Source organism: Hipposideros armiger, unplaced genomic scaffold (genome assembly GCF_001890085.2).
Source record: "Hipposideros armiger isolate ML-2016 unplaced genomic scaffold, ASM189008v1 scaffold_10, whole genome shotgun sequence".
NCBI lineage: Eukaryota > Metazoa > Chordata > Mammalia > Chiroptera > Hipposideridae > Hipposideros > Hipposideros armiger.
In genome coordinates, this window is record NW_017731360.1 from 6,928,189 (window position 1) to 6,944,600 (window position 16,412).

Below are 16,412 nucleotides of genomic sequence, written 5' to 3' on the forward strand. Positions count from 1 at the left end.
CTAACACATTTCTTAGAACGTATCCCCTCCCTTAAGCGGCGCAGGACTGGACTATTAGCCCCATGAAAGACAGAAAAACAAAGGCTCTGAGAGGCAAGATTACATAGCCAGTGGGGAGCAAACAGCAGGGGTTCAAACCCAGGTTTGTCTAATGACCCATGCCCTAGGCCCAAAGAGAGGAAAGGACGAGGCTCAGGACACACAGCAAGGGGCTGGGATTCTAGGATTTCTTATGGATGGACTTAAGGGCAGTAATCTGGCTGGGGGTGAGTGTGGGGGATGGGAGGTTGGAGTTTGCCTGGCTTTTAATAAAAACGCATCCATTACCAACATCAAAGAACAGGGGTGGCTGATGGAGGTTACTGAGGCACCGCTAAGCCCTCCTCAGTCGCACCTGCACCTGCTCCCTCTCCCACTCCAGGGCAGCCAGGCAAGCTTGGGGCTCCCTGATCCCACCAAACAGGGCTAAGGAAGGGCTGGGCAGACCCCCGCAGGGCGGGGCCTCCCCACAGGGCCGGCAGATCTAAAACCTCAAGACGGGCCGAGCCCCTGTTCCCCTCCCTTTTCCATCCCCTGTTGTTTCCGCCAAAGGTCCCAGTAGAAATTTCCAGCCTCGCCCCGCCCAGCCAGCGGCCCCTAGACGGGCTTTTTCCAGCCGGGTGGAAGCAGCGGGGCGTGTCCTGGCGGCCACAGTTAGAGGGGCTGGTGAGCGGCAGTCCCCACCATCTCTGCTCAGGGTCCCTGCCCCCTCGTTGTCCTCAGGGTCCCTGGCTGGCCTTGGCTCCTTAGGGACGGGCGGCTGGCCAGGGGAGTTGGGCTCGGGACGTCCTGGCAAACAGGAAATGAGACAAAGGCGACTGCTTATCGGCCCCGCATTCCAGTCAGGTGATGGCCAGGAGGACTCCGGCTGGCCCCAAGAAGCTGCCGGCCAAAGAGAGGACCCCCCAGGCTGGCCTCCCCTCAGGACTCTCCCATGGAGGCGAGGAGGATTCTTGCGGTGGGGAGCCTCCCCTCTTGGCTCCTGGCAAGGCGGGGACTCCCTACTGACATCTGTGCCTAGAGAGATGTGCTGGGGCTCAGGTCTTGGAGGCAAGCGGAGGGGAAAAATGGGTCATAATCACTTAACCCTTCCACAAACTGTAATGCCATCCTATGCCAGGGTACCCGTGTGGATACCAGGACCCACTAATGAACCGGCTCTGATCCCTGTACTCAGGGAACTTCCAGCATAACCAGAGGAGGGAGGAAGACACCCAGATAAGTGAAATCTTAGGTGAAAGGGCAGGATGCAGGTGAGTTCAGAAAGGGGGTGTCTAAACGAGGCGGGGTGGTATTGGGGTGGTTTGGGGAAACATCAGTTCCCCTCCACAGGTACTGTCTGAATGGAGGAACCCTGGAGTTGACTTTCAAATAGGAGTGGGACGGAATGGAAGTTATCTATCTGAACTGGGGGAACAGCATGTGCAAATGCCCGATGGTCTGCCTGTAAACTGGACATTTGAAAAGCAATGAAGATTCTGGAGTTGCCTGGGCAGAAGATGAAGAAGCTGGTGAAGATGCTGGTTAGGCAGGTCCTGATGACCTTGAATGCCAAGCTGAAGCCTAGGCTTATTTTGCTGGTACTGGGAGACTGGGGAGGTAGGGTAGGGAGAGGGCTTGGGGAGCAGGCCCAGCTTAGCCCAGGGGCAGGGGGAGGAGAGGGGGCCCCCTCGCCTGGGTGACTTGGAGAGGCTGATGTGTAGAGACAGAGGCTCAGCTTCTGTGGGGCCATGCCCCCCTTGCCTGCTGCGCACTGGCGCCGGTTCTGCTGATTGGTGGGTTGCCCACCCCTCTCAAGCAGCGCTGATTCAGCATCTGAATGGTTCCCACTGGCTCATGTCTCTCTGGGGGCCAAAGGTCATGCCATCCAAGCTCCACCTCCAAGTGGGTCTGTGCCCAGGGCACTGACAGGCTGAATGGAAACTAAGATGTCTAGTCCACCCACCCCTGCCAACCAGCAAGGCCTCAGGCCATCCTTTCTGCTGTCTAACCACATGCCACCCCAACTGTGGCCTGGCTTTCGATTCCCAGAAGTTCCAAGCTACTAGCGTTATCAATATTTTGTTTTTATTTTAAAACAGTGAAAAGAAAAATAAATATCTTTGGAGAATAAGAGTACAGGAGTGGGGTGGGGTAGTGGGGTTGGAGACTTGGGGGTGTCCTGGTTTTGGTGGTCTTGCATGGGGGTGCCGCGGGCCTGGGATCTGTAGCCTGGCTCCTCCCAGGCCAGGCTCTGCCCGTCCCAGCTGGGAGATCTGGGGCTCCACCAGCCTCACCTGCCCGCGGCTCCCAGGCTGGGCGCTGTGTCAGCGGAACCCGTGGGGATTGGGCCCCTGGCGCCCACCTGCGTCCATATCACCATCAGGTGGGCGGGCGGGCGGAGCAAGGGGGCGCTACCCCACAAGGGGCTCTTCTGCTGGCTGGCCTGGTGTGGTCTGCAGCCTCAGTGGTGATTCATGTCCTCCATGCCCACGCGGCCCCAGACGCCCAGCACGAAGCTCTCAATGTCACACTCATTGGCGCCACGCATGATGCGGAAGTGGCCCCTCTCGCCCCAGGCTGGGCCCCACGAGTTGGCAGCCGTCTGGGAATGAGGAACAGCCATGAGCAGAGGCGAGAGAAAGGGATCAGGAGGAGCGCTGAGCTGGGGCAAGGGGACAGCGGGTGCGCAGGGACTCACCCAGTATTTGAGCGTCCTTCCATCAGGCAGAGTGTCCTCTCCCCACCTGTGGGCCAGAGCCAGGGAGGGGCAAGGGCGCTGATTCCACCTGCTTTCAGGGGCTCCACCCTGGGCCTTCCCTATCCAGGCCCCTGGTGCCATGGGTGATTTGGGTACACCCTGAGGACTTGGGCAGGTCTCTGTCCCTGCCTGCGCCTCCCTCAGTCTCCACATCTCTAAGTCTGCATGCCTGTGCCCAGTGTGTGGGGGAAGGCACAGAAAGGATAACTGGAGGGGTATGCAGAAAAGGGGGGAACCTGGGCCTCCTTCCCTTAGGGACCCACACCTGTGTACCAGTTCTCTGGGACCTCACACTTTTGCCTTCCCACCCTCCTCACTTGGGGAGCCAGGGAAAGGTGGGCACCAGGGACCAGAAGGAAGAGACTCAAAATGTGGGTTCCTTAGAGGCCCCAAACTCCCACTGCAAAGTACATTTCATTGGTTTCACAATTGAAATCAGTGACTCTAACATGTCCTGTTATCTCAGGTGGGGAAACTGAGGGCTGGGGGAGTGAGTCAGGCAGAGTTGGGAACAGGTGCTTAGATATAAGAGACTGAGCAACTCTTGAATCCTTGTCTATATTTCATTGGCGTTATTTTATCCCAATATGTAAGGAAGTCCCTATAAAACCCCAGTGTTTGGTCTGACCAAGTCAAGTCCCTCCTCTTTTTGAGTCTTGGTTTCCTCCTCTTTCAAATCGGGCTTTGCAAAGACCACGGTCAGGATTCAAGGTAGGCTCAGAGCCCCCAGTGCAAGCTTAGCTGCCCCCAACTCCCTCCACCCCCCAAGCCCCTCACCCTGTGATCTTGACCGAATGGGTCCCGTGCCGGCGGTATCGCTCTGGCCTCCCAAGGCTCACTGGTGTGTGGCTGTAGATGCCGCCCTGGTACAGAAAGAAGTCCTCGTGCACCTCCATGAGGGCTGTGGGCAGAGGTCACAGTAGGGCCAGCTCAGCCTGTTAGCACAGGCACCAAAGCTGGAGTCTGGAGATGCATCTCCAAGCCCCAGAGCCTCTCATACCAAGATTCTAAGTGCCACCTCCAGTGGTGCTGCCCATGGGGCGGGTACATGGTCCTCTCACTCCCAGCCCCAATGGACTTGCTGCTCAATGCCGTACTGACCACTTGTGCTGCTGTGCTTAGTCTCAAGCAGGCACAAGCTTCTGAAACCAGGGAGCAGGATGAGGGGCATTTACCTTGGACAGGGCCATTCTCCATCAGCTCCTTCATGATTTCCTTCTCCTGGAGGGTGGGGGGTGGGGGGGTGAGGAGGACAGTATCCATTAGGGGTGAGGTGCCAGCCTTTGGCCAGCCTTCCAACTCTTCCTCTGCCCCCTCACCCAACTGCAGACTTACACTGGAGCCAAGGCGGTAAGCAGGAGTGACCTGGTAGATGTCATTAGCATGGACAAGGTGATTGGGGCAGCGAGCAGTGGCCTGGCGCTTGCCCCGGCCCATGGGCCGGCTGTGCATCATACAACGGGGTTTGGGGCCAGCCTCATCCGGCTCCCGGCCCGAGAATGGGTAGCAGTGGTCAGACACAACCCTGGAGGGGCGGCAGGCAGGAGTGAGCATGGTGCGGGCCCTTCCTGCAAGAGGCCTTCCTAAGGCCCCTGCTGCACGCCCTCTTCCCCTCGCACACCCCCTGCCGCTCACCCTCGACGTCGCAGGAACCACCAGGCACCGTCGAGTCGCCCACCGCGGCAGCCATGCTGGTTGTGCTTGTCACAAGACAGCAGGTTCTGGGGCGATAGGACAGGTGTCATGTGCCCCAGAGAATGGATTGAGACACGATCGGATGCCACGGCTGGTGGGAGGAGGCAGAAAGGCCATCAGAGGGCTCAGGCCTTAGCCCTCCTTGCCCACCGTGCCAGCCCCTGCCCTTGGACTTACCTGCTGTGGAGAAGGCCCAGGAGCCTGCACAGTTGCCCTGGTCGAGAGGCTCGTGGATTAGGTTGGGCCACTTCTCAGAGGCCTCAAAGGCTGTGGGCAGCACCTCCCCTGGGAGCAGCACTGTCTGCAAGGCGAAAGTCACTTGGTCGGCTTCCTGCCTCTGCCTAGCCTGCGCCTCAGGGGCCTGTGGGCATTGCAGGGCCACCAAGAGTCCAAGGCCTTCTTGATCTCGAGTCTTCCTGCTGCAAAAGGATTCCAGCAACTTCCACGTTGATTCAAGTAGAAGACCCAAGCGCCATTTAGTGCCTCCCTAGTGTCAGATGGGGGGTGACTAGTCCTGTTTTACAGAGGAGGCAACTGAGGCCAGGAACAGGGAGGTAGCCAGGCCAGGGTCACCCTGCTTTCCACCCTCAATCCCTGCCTTGTTCCTCCTCTGCACCTTCCAATCTGCCACATCCTCCTTCCTACCAGGACCTTGGGCTTTAGGCCCCAAAGGTCAGGGGAGGGAAGAAGCAGTCACGTCTCTGCCAAGACAAACAGCGGGAGCAGAAAATAGCCGAGGCCCCAGGGAGTAAGGGCAGTGGCAGGGTCTGCTCACCCAGCCTCGAGCTAAAGTCCCTCTGCAGGGAGGACCGCTCTAGCCAGTCCCTGCCTCCTCCTTGCCCACCACGGACAGAGCCTCCAGCACGTGTCTCAGCCCTGTCCTGCTGAAGTGCCCGCTTCACCCTTTGACTGTTCTGGGTCTGGTTCCCATTTCTCCCTCAAGAGGGTCCCACTGGAGGAAAGGGAGAAACCCCCTCCTCCTCAGGGTTCCACTGAGTCGTCATTTGTTTCCGAGAATTGCTGCTCTCTGGCCAGAGCTGGAAGAGTGTCTGTCCCTCCCTTCCTAAAATACCAACGTGACCCCTTGGCCCCTTGGGCCTTGACTCAGCTGTACTGGGACCAACAGCATTTTTCCCAGGCTGGGGAGGCCAGGAAGGGGCTCATGCTGGAACCACAACATTCAGAATCTGAGCATCAGTTCTTCTAGTGCAGTGCATCTTGTTATGAGCAAGAACTTAGGGCCCAGAGAAGGGGAGGGACATACAGCCTACTGGAGAGGAATAGGCCCAGGCCCAGGCCCTTGGCGGAATAAGGAACAGGGTACCAGGGTCCTAAACCATGAGGAGTTGGCAGCATTGTGGGCGAGAATGAACTTACGTGAATCTCATTCATGTTGGTAACGGAGGAAGGTGGGCGGATGGTGCCCAGGCGGTAGCGAATGCCCTCATCCAGGGTCATGCCCCAGAAGGCACTATGGTTCCCAGCCCGCCACCTGAAAGAGAAGAGATGGAAGTGACACACCTGCCAAGGTTGGGAGTCTTGGAGGTACGTGCATGTGGGTGGGAGAGCCGCATATTGGCTAAGTGTACACATGAATAAGATCTGGGTGTGGCTGTGCCTGGCAGGACACGTATCTCGGGCAGAATGTATGTGTTGTGTATGCACGTGCCTGTGTGCCCACTGGGGGGGCATTTCCAGGGCCTCTCACCCGTAGTTGCCCTGGTTGATGGCGTCGATCATGTCTTGGTCCACTAGGCATGGTTCCTGATCACACTCCCACTGCCCTTTCTCCTGGCAGGTGCTGGGAGAACAGGAGGGAAGGAAGAGGTGAGTGGGTGCTGGGCACCCTCTGAAGGGAAGAGGCCTCAGAGGTCAACCTGGGCCTGAGAGTCTGTACCAGCACCTATGGCAAGACGCTTAGATGCTCCCATCTAGCCTGGTGGCCTTACATGTCAACTTCAAGTTCATAATTCTCAAGTTTATATTCACCTGGATCTCTCCCTATACTCCAGATTCATGAATCTTGCTGCTACTCAACATCACCACTGGGGTGTCTAACAACAGTTCAGACTTAACACATCCCAAACCAAATCCGCGGTCTCCCTTACTCCCGAGCCTGCTCCTCCCACAGTCCCCAGAAAACGGCCACCCCATCCCTCCCGGAGCTCAGGCCAGAAGCCTAGGAGTCACCCTTGCCTCTTTCTTTCATTTGCTCATCCACTTCATTGGCAAATCCTGTTGGCTCTACCTTAAACACACATCCAGAATCCAAACCACAGCTCCTTCTTTCCTTCGGCCCCTGTGATCTGATCACCTTTCACCTGGATTGTGCTGCAGCGTCCTCGCTGTTCTCCTTGCCTCTGCCCTGTACACTCCACTTCAGTGTATTTTTAACACAACTGCCAGTGATCCTACTAAACCCAAGTCATATCATTTAATTCCTCTGCCCCAAACACTCCACTGGCTTCATATCACAGAATAAGAGCGAAAGTCCTTATGATGCCAGCAAGGCCATGCATGACCTGTCCTCCTGTGCCCTCTCTGACCTCCTCTTGTTAGTCCCGGTTCCTGAGGCCCCAGCCAGGCTGGTCCCCTGACTATTTATTTACACCAGCCATGCTCCTGCCCCAGGGCCTTTGAGTTCCTCTCCCTCCAATGCCCTCAAGGCTCACTCACTTCTTCCAAGTTTTCATTCAAATGTCACCTTCTTAGGGAGGCCTGCCCTGGCCACCCTATCTTACAATTCAATCCCCTCCACTCTTCCTAGCACACTTCCCTGTTTTATTTTTCTCCTTAGCTCATCATCACTATCTGACACACTACATATTTAGTTATTTATATTGTTTATACCTGTTTCCTCATGGACTCTAGGGTCTTTGAGAGCAGGTATTGTTTGGTATCTTTACGGCCTTGCAAACAAAACCTAGTACCTAGTAGGTGCCCAATAAATATTTGTTGAATGAATGAATAAGGCAGTAAAGTGAAGTGGATAAGAGCATGGATTTTGAAATTCAAATCCTGGGTTCCCATCCTAGCTGATGAGGCATGTGAATTATTTAAGTTATTTAAACTCTCGTCTGTAAAATGATGACAATAATAGTACTACCTTCCAGGGATGCAATGGCAGGCTTGCAAACCATTTAGCTCAAGGCCAGCCTGTCTTAAATGCTCCGGAATTGTTATCAACAGTTATTGTTCCCATTAAAGGAACTCCGCCCCCGCCTCTCTGGAGTTTCAGACTCAGATCTAACTGGCTTCCTAACAGCTCCTCTGGGTATGTAAAAGTCATCTCAAACTTACAATGACCACACTGCCTTTCCCCAGACCTGCTCCTCTCTTAATATCTTCAACTCAGATAATGGCACCTTATCCACAGGTGTTCAAGCCAGAACTCTGTAGCCTGTGGTGTTTTGGCCTCAACCCTCACCCCCCACTCTTCCTCCAGCAGCAGGTCTGAGATGTCACATCAGGAAAGGCTTTGAGTCCATCTGCCTGCCACTCCTCCACTGCTACCACCTACTCCGGTCCTTCATCACCTCTCACCTGGACCACGGCAAGAGCTTCCTAACCAGGTTCCCTGCCTTCACAAATCCCTTTCTGAAGCCAGAGAGAGCTTTGAAGAACATAAATCAGATCATTGCTTTCTAAGTAGCTTCCCATGACACTTAGAACGAAATACAAAACCTTCACAACAGCTTATGAGACCCATGGGAGGTAGCCTGCACCTCCTGGGGCCTCTCTCCCCATTTCACAGCTCCAGCTGCAGTCCCATCTTCTGGCCTTCCCACAAGCTGTCCCCTCATTTTCCCTCCTCCTGGGCCTGGGCCACTTGTCCCCTCATGTCCCTGATATCAGCATAAATGTCCCTTCCCTTGCCCCCACCCCACTCTAAACTAGGATCCTCCATGATTCTCTCTTTTCTTCTATCACACCTACAAGAGATTGTAATGATATGTTTATTTGTGTGTGTGGTTCTTCACTATTAGATTGGAAGATCCAGTGCAGGGACAAGGACGGTTGTGCATTCTGGCTACACATAGTAGGTCTTTAATAAATAGGTGTCTCCTGAACATTTGAATTCTATGAATTCTTCTATGCTTTTACAAGCTCATAACTCTGCTATTACAAGATGCTAAATTGCCTTCTTTGAAGCCCGCCGGGAGGCTCCCGCCTCCAATGTTGCCTTTTAAGGAGCCTCAAGGGGAACCAAGACCCAGTATGGTTGGGCTCTCCAGCCCCAGGAGTGGGCGGGGGCACTTTCAGGAAAGGCCCAAGGAGACTTCAGGAAAGGAGGCTCTCCCTGTCCTTCTCTTCCCCGCAAGGACTCTCTCAAAGCATCCCTCGAGGGCTCCTACAGCCTGGAAGGCCCACAGACACTGCCCCACACCCTCCCTCAGGTGCTGAGCAGACCTGGCCTGGGGGGCGGGCAGTGGGCTGGTCAGTCCTTGCCTGCCACTCCCCCCTTTGCCCCCAGGGCTGCCCAAGCAGGTCTAGGCTGGACTGGTGACAGCATTCCAAAGGGGGCCTGGGCGGCCAGGCCCCAGGGACAGGAGTGGGAGAAAGTGTTAACCCCTCATTGTCCGGAGGCATCCTAACAGGACTGGCAGAATCACGCAGGCGTGCTCCATCTTTCTGAACGCACACGCCACGTGTGTGTGTGCACGCGCGTGCACACGCGCGTGCACACACACACACACTACACACACTTCTCTCACCCAGATAGATACACTTTCACTGTGACCCAGCACCCTTCACACCAGTGAGGCAATGGAAACAGTTTATGCGTAATGCATTCCAAAATGTTTCCTCCTCTCTGGGGCCTCTGAGGCCCAGGCAGAGAGGGCAGGGGGCGGAGTGGTGGGTGCAGGGCCTCCTCCTCTCAGTTACAGGGTCCTCGTTATTTCCATTAAGGCATTCAAGGCTTCCTACCCAGCTCTTCTCCACTTCCCAGCTCAGGCCTCATATTCAAGTCAGTAGGGGGACACCCCTGACCCCTTCATCCTCCTGCCCAGAATAGTGGGGAGGAGTGGGGGAAGGAGAGGGGCCACATTCCAGGGACTGCCCTGCTACAGGCTGGCTGGCCTCCAGCTCAGTCATCCTTGACCCTCATCCGGTCCAGGGCAGTGGATGTCGCAGTCAGAGGTTTCCTTCCTGGCGTCCCCTCTTCTCAGACTATCCCATAACATGGAGAAAGGTTGGGAGGGGCAGTAGCCCAGCCCAAGCCAGGAAGGGCCAGGAGTGACTCTCAGTTCAGGGCCACACTTGGATTCACATGTCCATGGTTGGTCACTCCTGGGGAACGTTGTTAGAATGTTTATATAAGTTGACATGGTCAGTGTAAAATTCCCCATGTTATAGATGAGAAAACTGAGGCTCAGAGAAGGAAAAGGACTTGTCCCCAACAAGTGAGTGATTTGAACTAAGTCTATGAGCCACAAAGCCCACAAGGCATGCCCCCTCCAAGCCCCAAACACTCACCAACGGTTACAGTTGTCCCAGTAGGTTCCCAAGACTGGATAGATGCGACCCCCATGCATACATCCTGGCGGGAGGGAAGAGAAAAAAAGTGGAACCGAGACAAGAGATAACGGGCTAGGATGGCCAGGTCCTTAAAGGTCAAATGTCCAGAAACATTCACACATACACACACACACACACACACACACACACACACACACACACACACACCCCAGCCCTCACTGAAACTAAAGTCAAACTAGAACTTAAGACATCTCCTACAGGGTCACACACCAACTGCTACTTGGGAAGTTCTTAAGTGACTCCAACTTTGGTCCCTCTTGCTTCACTTACATGCCAGTCACAGCATTCCTTAGGTCCTTTGCATTTAAATGAGTTGGGGCTTGGAGATGGGGTGCAGGATGTGGGGAATCTGAGGCCCAGAGAAGGCAAGGGACTCCACTAAAATAATACAGCACCTTGGGATGACAACTCAGGTATGCAGTCTCATACCCACAGCCCCATGGGATTGGGGAAGGAATTTAAGTATTTTCCTATTGAACAGGGGCAAGTGCATGGGAAAGTCATGTGGGGAGAGCTGAAGGCAGGAACAGATTTGACCTATCTCCCAGGTGTGACCAGCCATGTGGGGGGGTGGGGGGGAGAATCCTGAGTAAAAGCTAAGATGACCCTGACCAACCCCTGTGTGCTTTATCAGCCTGAGGGTGAGTCAGCAGGCGGGGCTAGCACCTTCCATGTCCAGGATATGGAAACAGGACTGGGAGAAAGGGCAGGAAGCTGTCCTTCTCCTGGGCCAAGTTAGAATCCCACTGACCAAGGATCTTCTCTCTTTCTGTCTTGCTGGGAAGATTCACATTAGACAAGAGCGGGGACTTCCCAGAGGTGCAGAGGGTGGGGTGGGGTCTCCTTCCCAGATTCTATAAAGCCTCCCCTGGAAATGTCAATGCCTCAGCCTTGCTCCTGAGCCTTCTTGAATTTGGGGAATGACAAAGCGACCCACCCCTGGCCATCTGGTGCCCACCTTGGATGGGGGGGAAAGGGGGTGGTACGCCGAGGCAGAAGTCCCAGAAGTCAGGGCAGCAGTCGGAGACGGTGCGGTTGCAGAAGAGATCACAGTAACAGGTAGCACCCAGGTAGGGCAGGGCACAGTCGTCGGCGCGGCCGCGGCAGCACAGGTCCTGCTCCTGGCAGTACCTGCCTCCCGCATCCCGGATGCCCCGCAGGTGCAGAGCCGGTGCTAGCTCCCGGCGCCCGCGACCCCGCCGGGCACCCAGGGCCGACTCACCAGGCAGCAGCAGCAACAGCAGCAGCCCCAGTGGACATTGCCACATGGTGCCTCCTGGGCCCAGGGAGGGCAGAGGTCAGGGGTCAGAGGTAGTGGGCAGGAGAAACTCCCTGGCACCCCCCAGGGACTGATTTCCTAGCTTCCCGGGGCTGTGAGTCTAAGGGGGGTTAGCAGGGTCAGAGACCCTGATTCCTGTGTCCCCAGGCAGGACACAGGCAGAGGAGCCTCATTTTGTGCCCTGGCTTATAGGGGAAGAGGACTGAGCAAGAAAGGAAGCCTCTCCCTGACGTGCCTGGGGACCTTCAAGGACAGGAGGTGAGGATTGTGGCATTCTCCGTGCCCCCACTCAACACCCATAGTTCAGACCAGAGGTCTCTCCTGTCCTGGGTCCCTCTGCCCCTCCCTCAGCCTCCATCCCTGACGCGGGTCCCCTTTTCTTCTTCCTCTCTGTATCCCTCTGACCCCTTCACTCTCCCTCTCTGTCATCTGTCATGTCCCTCTGCCTTCCTCCTCCTCCTCCTCTCGGTTCCTTCTGTCTACACGCTCTCTCTTCTGAGCAGGAGAGAGTCCCTACCTGATGAGGGGTGTGGGCTGACCCCAGGCTGCCCCACGCGCTGCCTCCGGACTCCTGCGACCGCTGGACACTCAAAGTCAAGTGAGGAGCGCGGGGCGGAATCGCTTTTTGTACCGCCCCGCCCGCCTCGCCTCCCGGGCCCGGCCGTGGGAGGGAGGGGCTCCGGCTCACGCGCACCTAGAGTAGCCCCGGTAACTCCGGAGCTGGGACTTGTGCGGTGCACGGTGAGCACGTGATTGTGCTCGCTTGATCTCCGGTGGAAACTGCTCCCTTAGGGGGCGGAGCTCCAACCGAAACAGAAAGGATTGTGGTCGGACACCTGTAAGGACTTCCCAATGGGCTTCACCGTGGGGCTCGGAGCTCCCGCGCAGGAGGGAAGAGAGGGGGCAGCGGAGCTCAGAGTTTCGCACCAAAGTTTGGGGAAAGATGGGGAAGGTGAGGGAGGCAAACATTTCTAACTCCCCTTATGACCCCTCAGTAATAAAAACAGCCACGCACACCCCTCTTCACAGTGCTCCCAGGCTTGGGACCGCCCCAAGCCGCCTCCTATTCCAGGAATGATTGGAATCCGGATGAGGATGGTTTAGGACCCTGAAGATGCCTTGAGTGGCTCATCCTTCCGAGGGGGGTTGGGTGGGTGCGGTGTGGTGGACCTCCCTGCCCTGCAACCCCTCCTTGGGTCTCCGGGGACATCTCTACAGGCACTGCCCCTTCTATCAACCCTGAGGGCATCCTACTTGGCACCTGTCTCCCTCCAGGGCTTAACTGCAAGAGCCCTGCCAGCTGGTGCCCCCTGCAAAGCCCCCCTTCCTGCCCTAGGCATAAACCCTTCCTTTGCCCAGGCTGGCCTGGGCCCCAAACAATGGGGCTTCTGTCCTGCCAGGCCTGCCGTCACCTTTTACCTCCCTGTTGCGCAATACCCTCTCTTCCAAGAGGGTTGGGTTCAGGCTAGAGGACTCTAACAGCAAGGAGAATGAAAGAGACTACACCTGGACAGATCACCCCCATCCCCAGGGCTGAGTCTCAAAGCCACCTCTGCAGGGCGGTGAGCGTCAAGTTTGGGGATTCCCTTTGCCCTCTTGCTGACCTCCCCACCCCCACCCCCACCCCCCAACCAGAGGCATCCTCAGCTGGCAAGCTCCTGGGGGAGAGGAGGGACCAGGACAAACAGGCATCTGTGACTGGGCTACCCCCTGCCAGGGGACTGGGCAGTGAGTCACCAAGGGGATCCTGCCCTAGTGGAAGGAAGGGGTGGAGGTTGGGGAATAATGTCTTGGAGCCTCAGCATTGGCACCGACACACCCAGGAGCTGGCCCATCCGCTCCCTGCAGGGACCTGGGACAAAGCTTAGATGGGAAACGGGCTCAGAAGATCAGCTGTGTCCGAGGTCACATAACCAGAGTGCAGGCTCCCTACCTGCCACCACTCTACTCCTTTCCTTCCTGTCACCTTTAATCACCCACTACAGGTCTCGGCACCCTCCTGATTGGGAAGTCCCTTTTCATATCTAAACTCCATTCACCTTACTGCAAGGCGGGTCTCTTGGGATGGGTAAAGTCATATCCTCAGGGTAGCACATAAAGGCTGCCTTCAGAAGAGCTGGTACCCAGAGCACCCACTCTTGTAGATCAGTTTTAGTTGTGTTCTGGGATTGGGGGCTGACCCAAGGTCATCTGGTCTGTCCTTTGTCCCAAATCACCCCAGGTAGGCTACCCATGCGAGTCTGTGTTGTATGTGTTTATGTGTGCGTGTGTATATCTGTGTAGCTGTGTTCGTGGTGTGTTTCTGCTTAAGTGTGTCTGTCTGCGTCTGCTTGTCTCTCTGTTACCTGTCTGTCTGCTATGTGCCTGTGTATCTGTCTGGATGTTGCCTCTGTGTTGGTAATGGGTTTGTCTGTTCGTCTGCCAGCGTATTGTCTCCCTGTATTTGTGTGCTTGTGGGCTGGTGTGTCTGTGTGTCTAGCTGTGTGACTGTCCCTATCTATGTCTGCCTATTTACTAGGTGTCTGTGTATCGGTGGAGGGGCGGTGTCTGTGTCTGTTTCAGGCGGTTTGGCTGTCTGCCTGTCCTTGCCTGTCTGCCTGTCTGTGCATAGGAGACAGAAACACAAGAGCAGGGGAAGATCGCAAAGCCAAGAGCGCTGGGGAAGGGGGTGGTTGGGGTGTGGGGTGGCGGGAGGGGGGGGCGGTGTTCCTTCTCATTACTGAGCTTGGCGCTGAGCCCACCCCAGTCCGAGTCTCATGACTCACTGGGTTCCTTGGCCAAAGAGGAGAGGAAAAGGGCAGGGCTCTGGGAAGGGGGCTGGAACCCCACTTTCTTTTTCCATGGTATCCTCCTTCCTGGTGACTCATTCTCTGTTTTATTCTTATCCAAGGGCCTGGGGCAGAGCAACAGGTGAGGAAACACGCAGGACTTACCCTCCCATCCCCTCCCATCCCTCAGCTTCCTGTGAGACAGGTGGCCTGGGATTCAGCAACGACTCTCACTTGTGACTCTGGGCAGACACTGCCCCTCTCTGGGTCTTGGTTTCGTATCTGTACCCGGATGCTCCCTTGAGGCCCTTTCATGCTTTTTTCTTTCTATAAAGGGAGCTGAAACTACAAAGGGGCATTGACATGCCTAAGGTCACACAGCAGAGCAGAGGCTCGGGCCTCCTTTCTTCTCCTTAGGAGACCAGCAATCCCCCGCCCTCCCCCTTCCGCCAACAGCTGCTCTGGATGCTCAGAATGGTCCATTCTCCTCCGGAGGCTGAGCAGGGCCTCTTGAAAAGACAAAAGACCCATTGTGCTCTGCTCAACCCAGGTCTGTGGCCAAGGACCTACTCGTTGAGACCCAGGGGCTCAGATGTTTGGGTCCCAAATGGCACTACGGCTCAGGTTGGGGGTCCCTGGTGTCCCACTGTGGTCAGCTGGACATGTCTAGAACTTGGAGCAGTGATACCTAGGGCCGAGTGTGAGACCTAGGCCAGGCCTAATGTTGCGTGTGTTGGGCCATGTCGTGACACGTCAGGTTTTCTGGGCCCTGTTGAATTGCCTTATAAAAAGCACTGTCTGCAGGGCCGTGTGACAGGCAGAACGTTGTGCTACTGTAGCATGCTGGAACTTGTGGTAGATAAAATTCGGGGCCACGTGGAAGTGCTTTGGACAGTGCTGTGGCATGCTTTACTATCTGATTTCCTTACTCATTCAACAAATATATGTTGAGCATTTACTATGTGCCAGGTGCTGAGTGTTTCAGGTTTGAGCCACACAGATACAGATCTTGCTGTTGTGAAGTCTTCGATCTAGTGGGAAGACAGACACATAAATAAGCAAAGATACCAAAAAATCATTCCACAGTGTGCAGTGCACATGGCACAGGAACCTGGAGCAATGCGGTGGTCAAGGAGGTCTCAGAGACGAGATGACATCTGAGCTGAGAGCTGAAGGACGGGAAGGAGGCAGCCGTTCCTATAGCCCAGGAGGGAGGTCCAGGAAGCCAGGTCAGCATGAGCAACAACAGCCCTGAGGCCTGGCACAGGTTGGTCTGTTTGAAAAACAGAAGAAAACCCAGAGTGGCCATACTACAGTGAACGAGAGAGACAGAGGAGCAAGATGAGGCTGGGTGTTGGGCTGGGGCCCCTCATGCAGGACCCTCAGGCTACAGTAAGGAGGTTGAATTATCTTCTGACTGCTGAGAGATTTCAACGTGGGAGTGAAATCATGTAATTCACAAGTGCAAATGTCTGCTCTGGTTGCTCCGGTAAAAGTGTATTCAGAGAGGCCAGGCAGGAGTCACTGGTGTAACCCAGGCTAAAGACACTGAGGCTTGACCGAGGCTTGTGGCCATGGAAATCAAAAGAAGCGGACCTATTTAAGAGCTATTCTGAAGGTGGGGTTGATAGGACTCGTTGAAGGATCCAGTGTGGTGGGTGAGAGAGAAGAGATCGGGCTTCTGGGTGTCTAGCCTGTTGGGCTGAAGATGATGCAATTGTCTGCTCCTCCCATTGAGAGGCTGAGAGTGCCCCCCTCCCCGGAATCTGGGCAGGCTGGGGGTTCGCTCGGACCGTAGAGTACCTGAGTACCATGTGACCTATGCTGGTTTCCAGCTCAAGCTGGAAAACGGGGAGGAGGGCTGGGCCTAGGGAGGCTCCCATGCTAGAAGGTGGGCAAGGAGGAAGGAATGGTACAGTAGGCTGAGCTGGGAGGAGAGAAAAGCCAAGCGAGGGAGCTGGCAGAAGCCAGCAGAAGAGAGTGTTTCAAGAAGAAGGGAGAGGACCGGCCGAGTGGCGCTATGGTTAAGAGCTGGCTTGGGATGCCAGAGGGCCCCGGTTCGGATCCAGCATATAAGGGCCAGTGACAATGCCCTCCACAGCCAAGATGCTGAGCAACAGCTCAACCTGGAGCTGGGCTGCCATGAGTCGCCAGCGACGGCGTGGGCTGCAGCCCTTGCTGCAGTGGGTTGCCATGGGCTACCGTGTGTAGCCAGCAGCCAGCGTGAGCAGCTGTCCAGAAGCTGGCGACTGATCTGCCTCCCCTGGGAAGAGCACAATGATGGTGCCAACTTGGGCCAGTGAAGCAACGTCCTCCACAGCTAGACTGAAGAACAAAAGGACAGCAACTT

At 55.9% G+C, this 16,412-nt stretch overlaps 1 protein-coding gene and 1 long non-coding RNA gene across 3 annotated transcripts; one reads left to right on the forward strand and one right to left on the reverse strand.

Annotated features, from left to right (window-relative positions):
* Positions 1-828: 828 nt before the first annotated feature.
* Positions 829-1,652, forward strand: LOC109392258 (uncharacterized). Its single transcript, XR_002126022.1, has 3 exons — positions 829-997; positions 1,160-1,292; positions 1,372-1,652. It is a non-coding gene; the product is annotated as an uncharacterized LOC109392258 (long non-coding RNA).
* A 456-nt stretch (positions 1,653-2,108) lies between these two features.
* Positions 2,109-12,059, reverse strand: TINAGL1 (tubulointerstitial nephritis antigen like 1). 2 transcript variants are annotated; one of them, XM_019660587.1, is made up of 12 exons: positions 11,812-12,059; positions 10,974-11,291; positions 9,953-10,016; positions 6,183-6,275; positions 5,852-5,966; positions 4,652-4,775; positions 4,415-4,565; positions 4,115-4,304; positions 3,955-4,000; positions 3,557-3,680; positions 2,720-2,765; positions 2,109-2,623 (listed from the first exon to the last, which is right to left on the reverse strand). In XM_019660587.1, the coding sequence occupies exons 2-12, from the start codon at positions 11,281-11,283 to the stop codon at positions 2,483-2,485; spliced, it is 1,404 nt and encodes a 467-aa protein (XP_019516132.1). In that variant the 5' UTR covers positions 11,284-11,291; positions 11,812-12,059; the 3' UTR covers positions 2,109-2,482. The 2 variants fall into 2 exon arrangements, with proteins under 2 accessions (XP_019516132.1, XP_019516142.1); XM_019660597.1 differs by lacking the exon at positions 10,974-11,291 and having other exon boundaries at positions 11,812-12,055.
* Between the last annotated feature and the right edge of the window lie 4,353 nt (positions 12,060-16,412).

Excerpts from the sequence above, each read along its gene's own strand:
- TINAGL1 (XM_019660587.1), bottom strand. The coding sequence starts at position 11,283 with ATGTGGCAATGTCCACTGGGGCTGCTGCTGTTGCTGCTGCTGCCTGGT. Across the intron at positions 10,017-10,973 it reads CCCTTTCCCCCCCATCCAAG|GATGTATGCATGGGGGTCGC; the intron begins GTGGGCACCAGA and ends CCCTCCCGCCAG. Across the intron at positions 4,305-4,414 it reads TGGTTCCTGCGACGTCGAGG|GGTTGTGTCTGACCACTGCT; the intron begins GTGAGCGGCAGG and ends CCGCCCCTCCAG.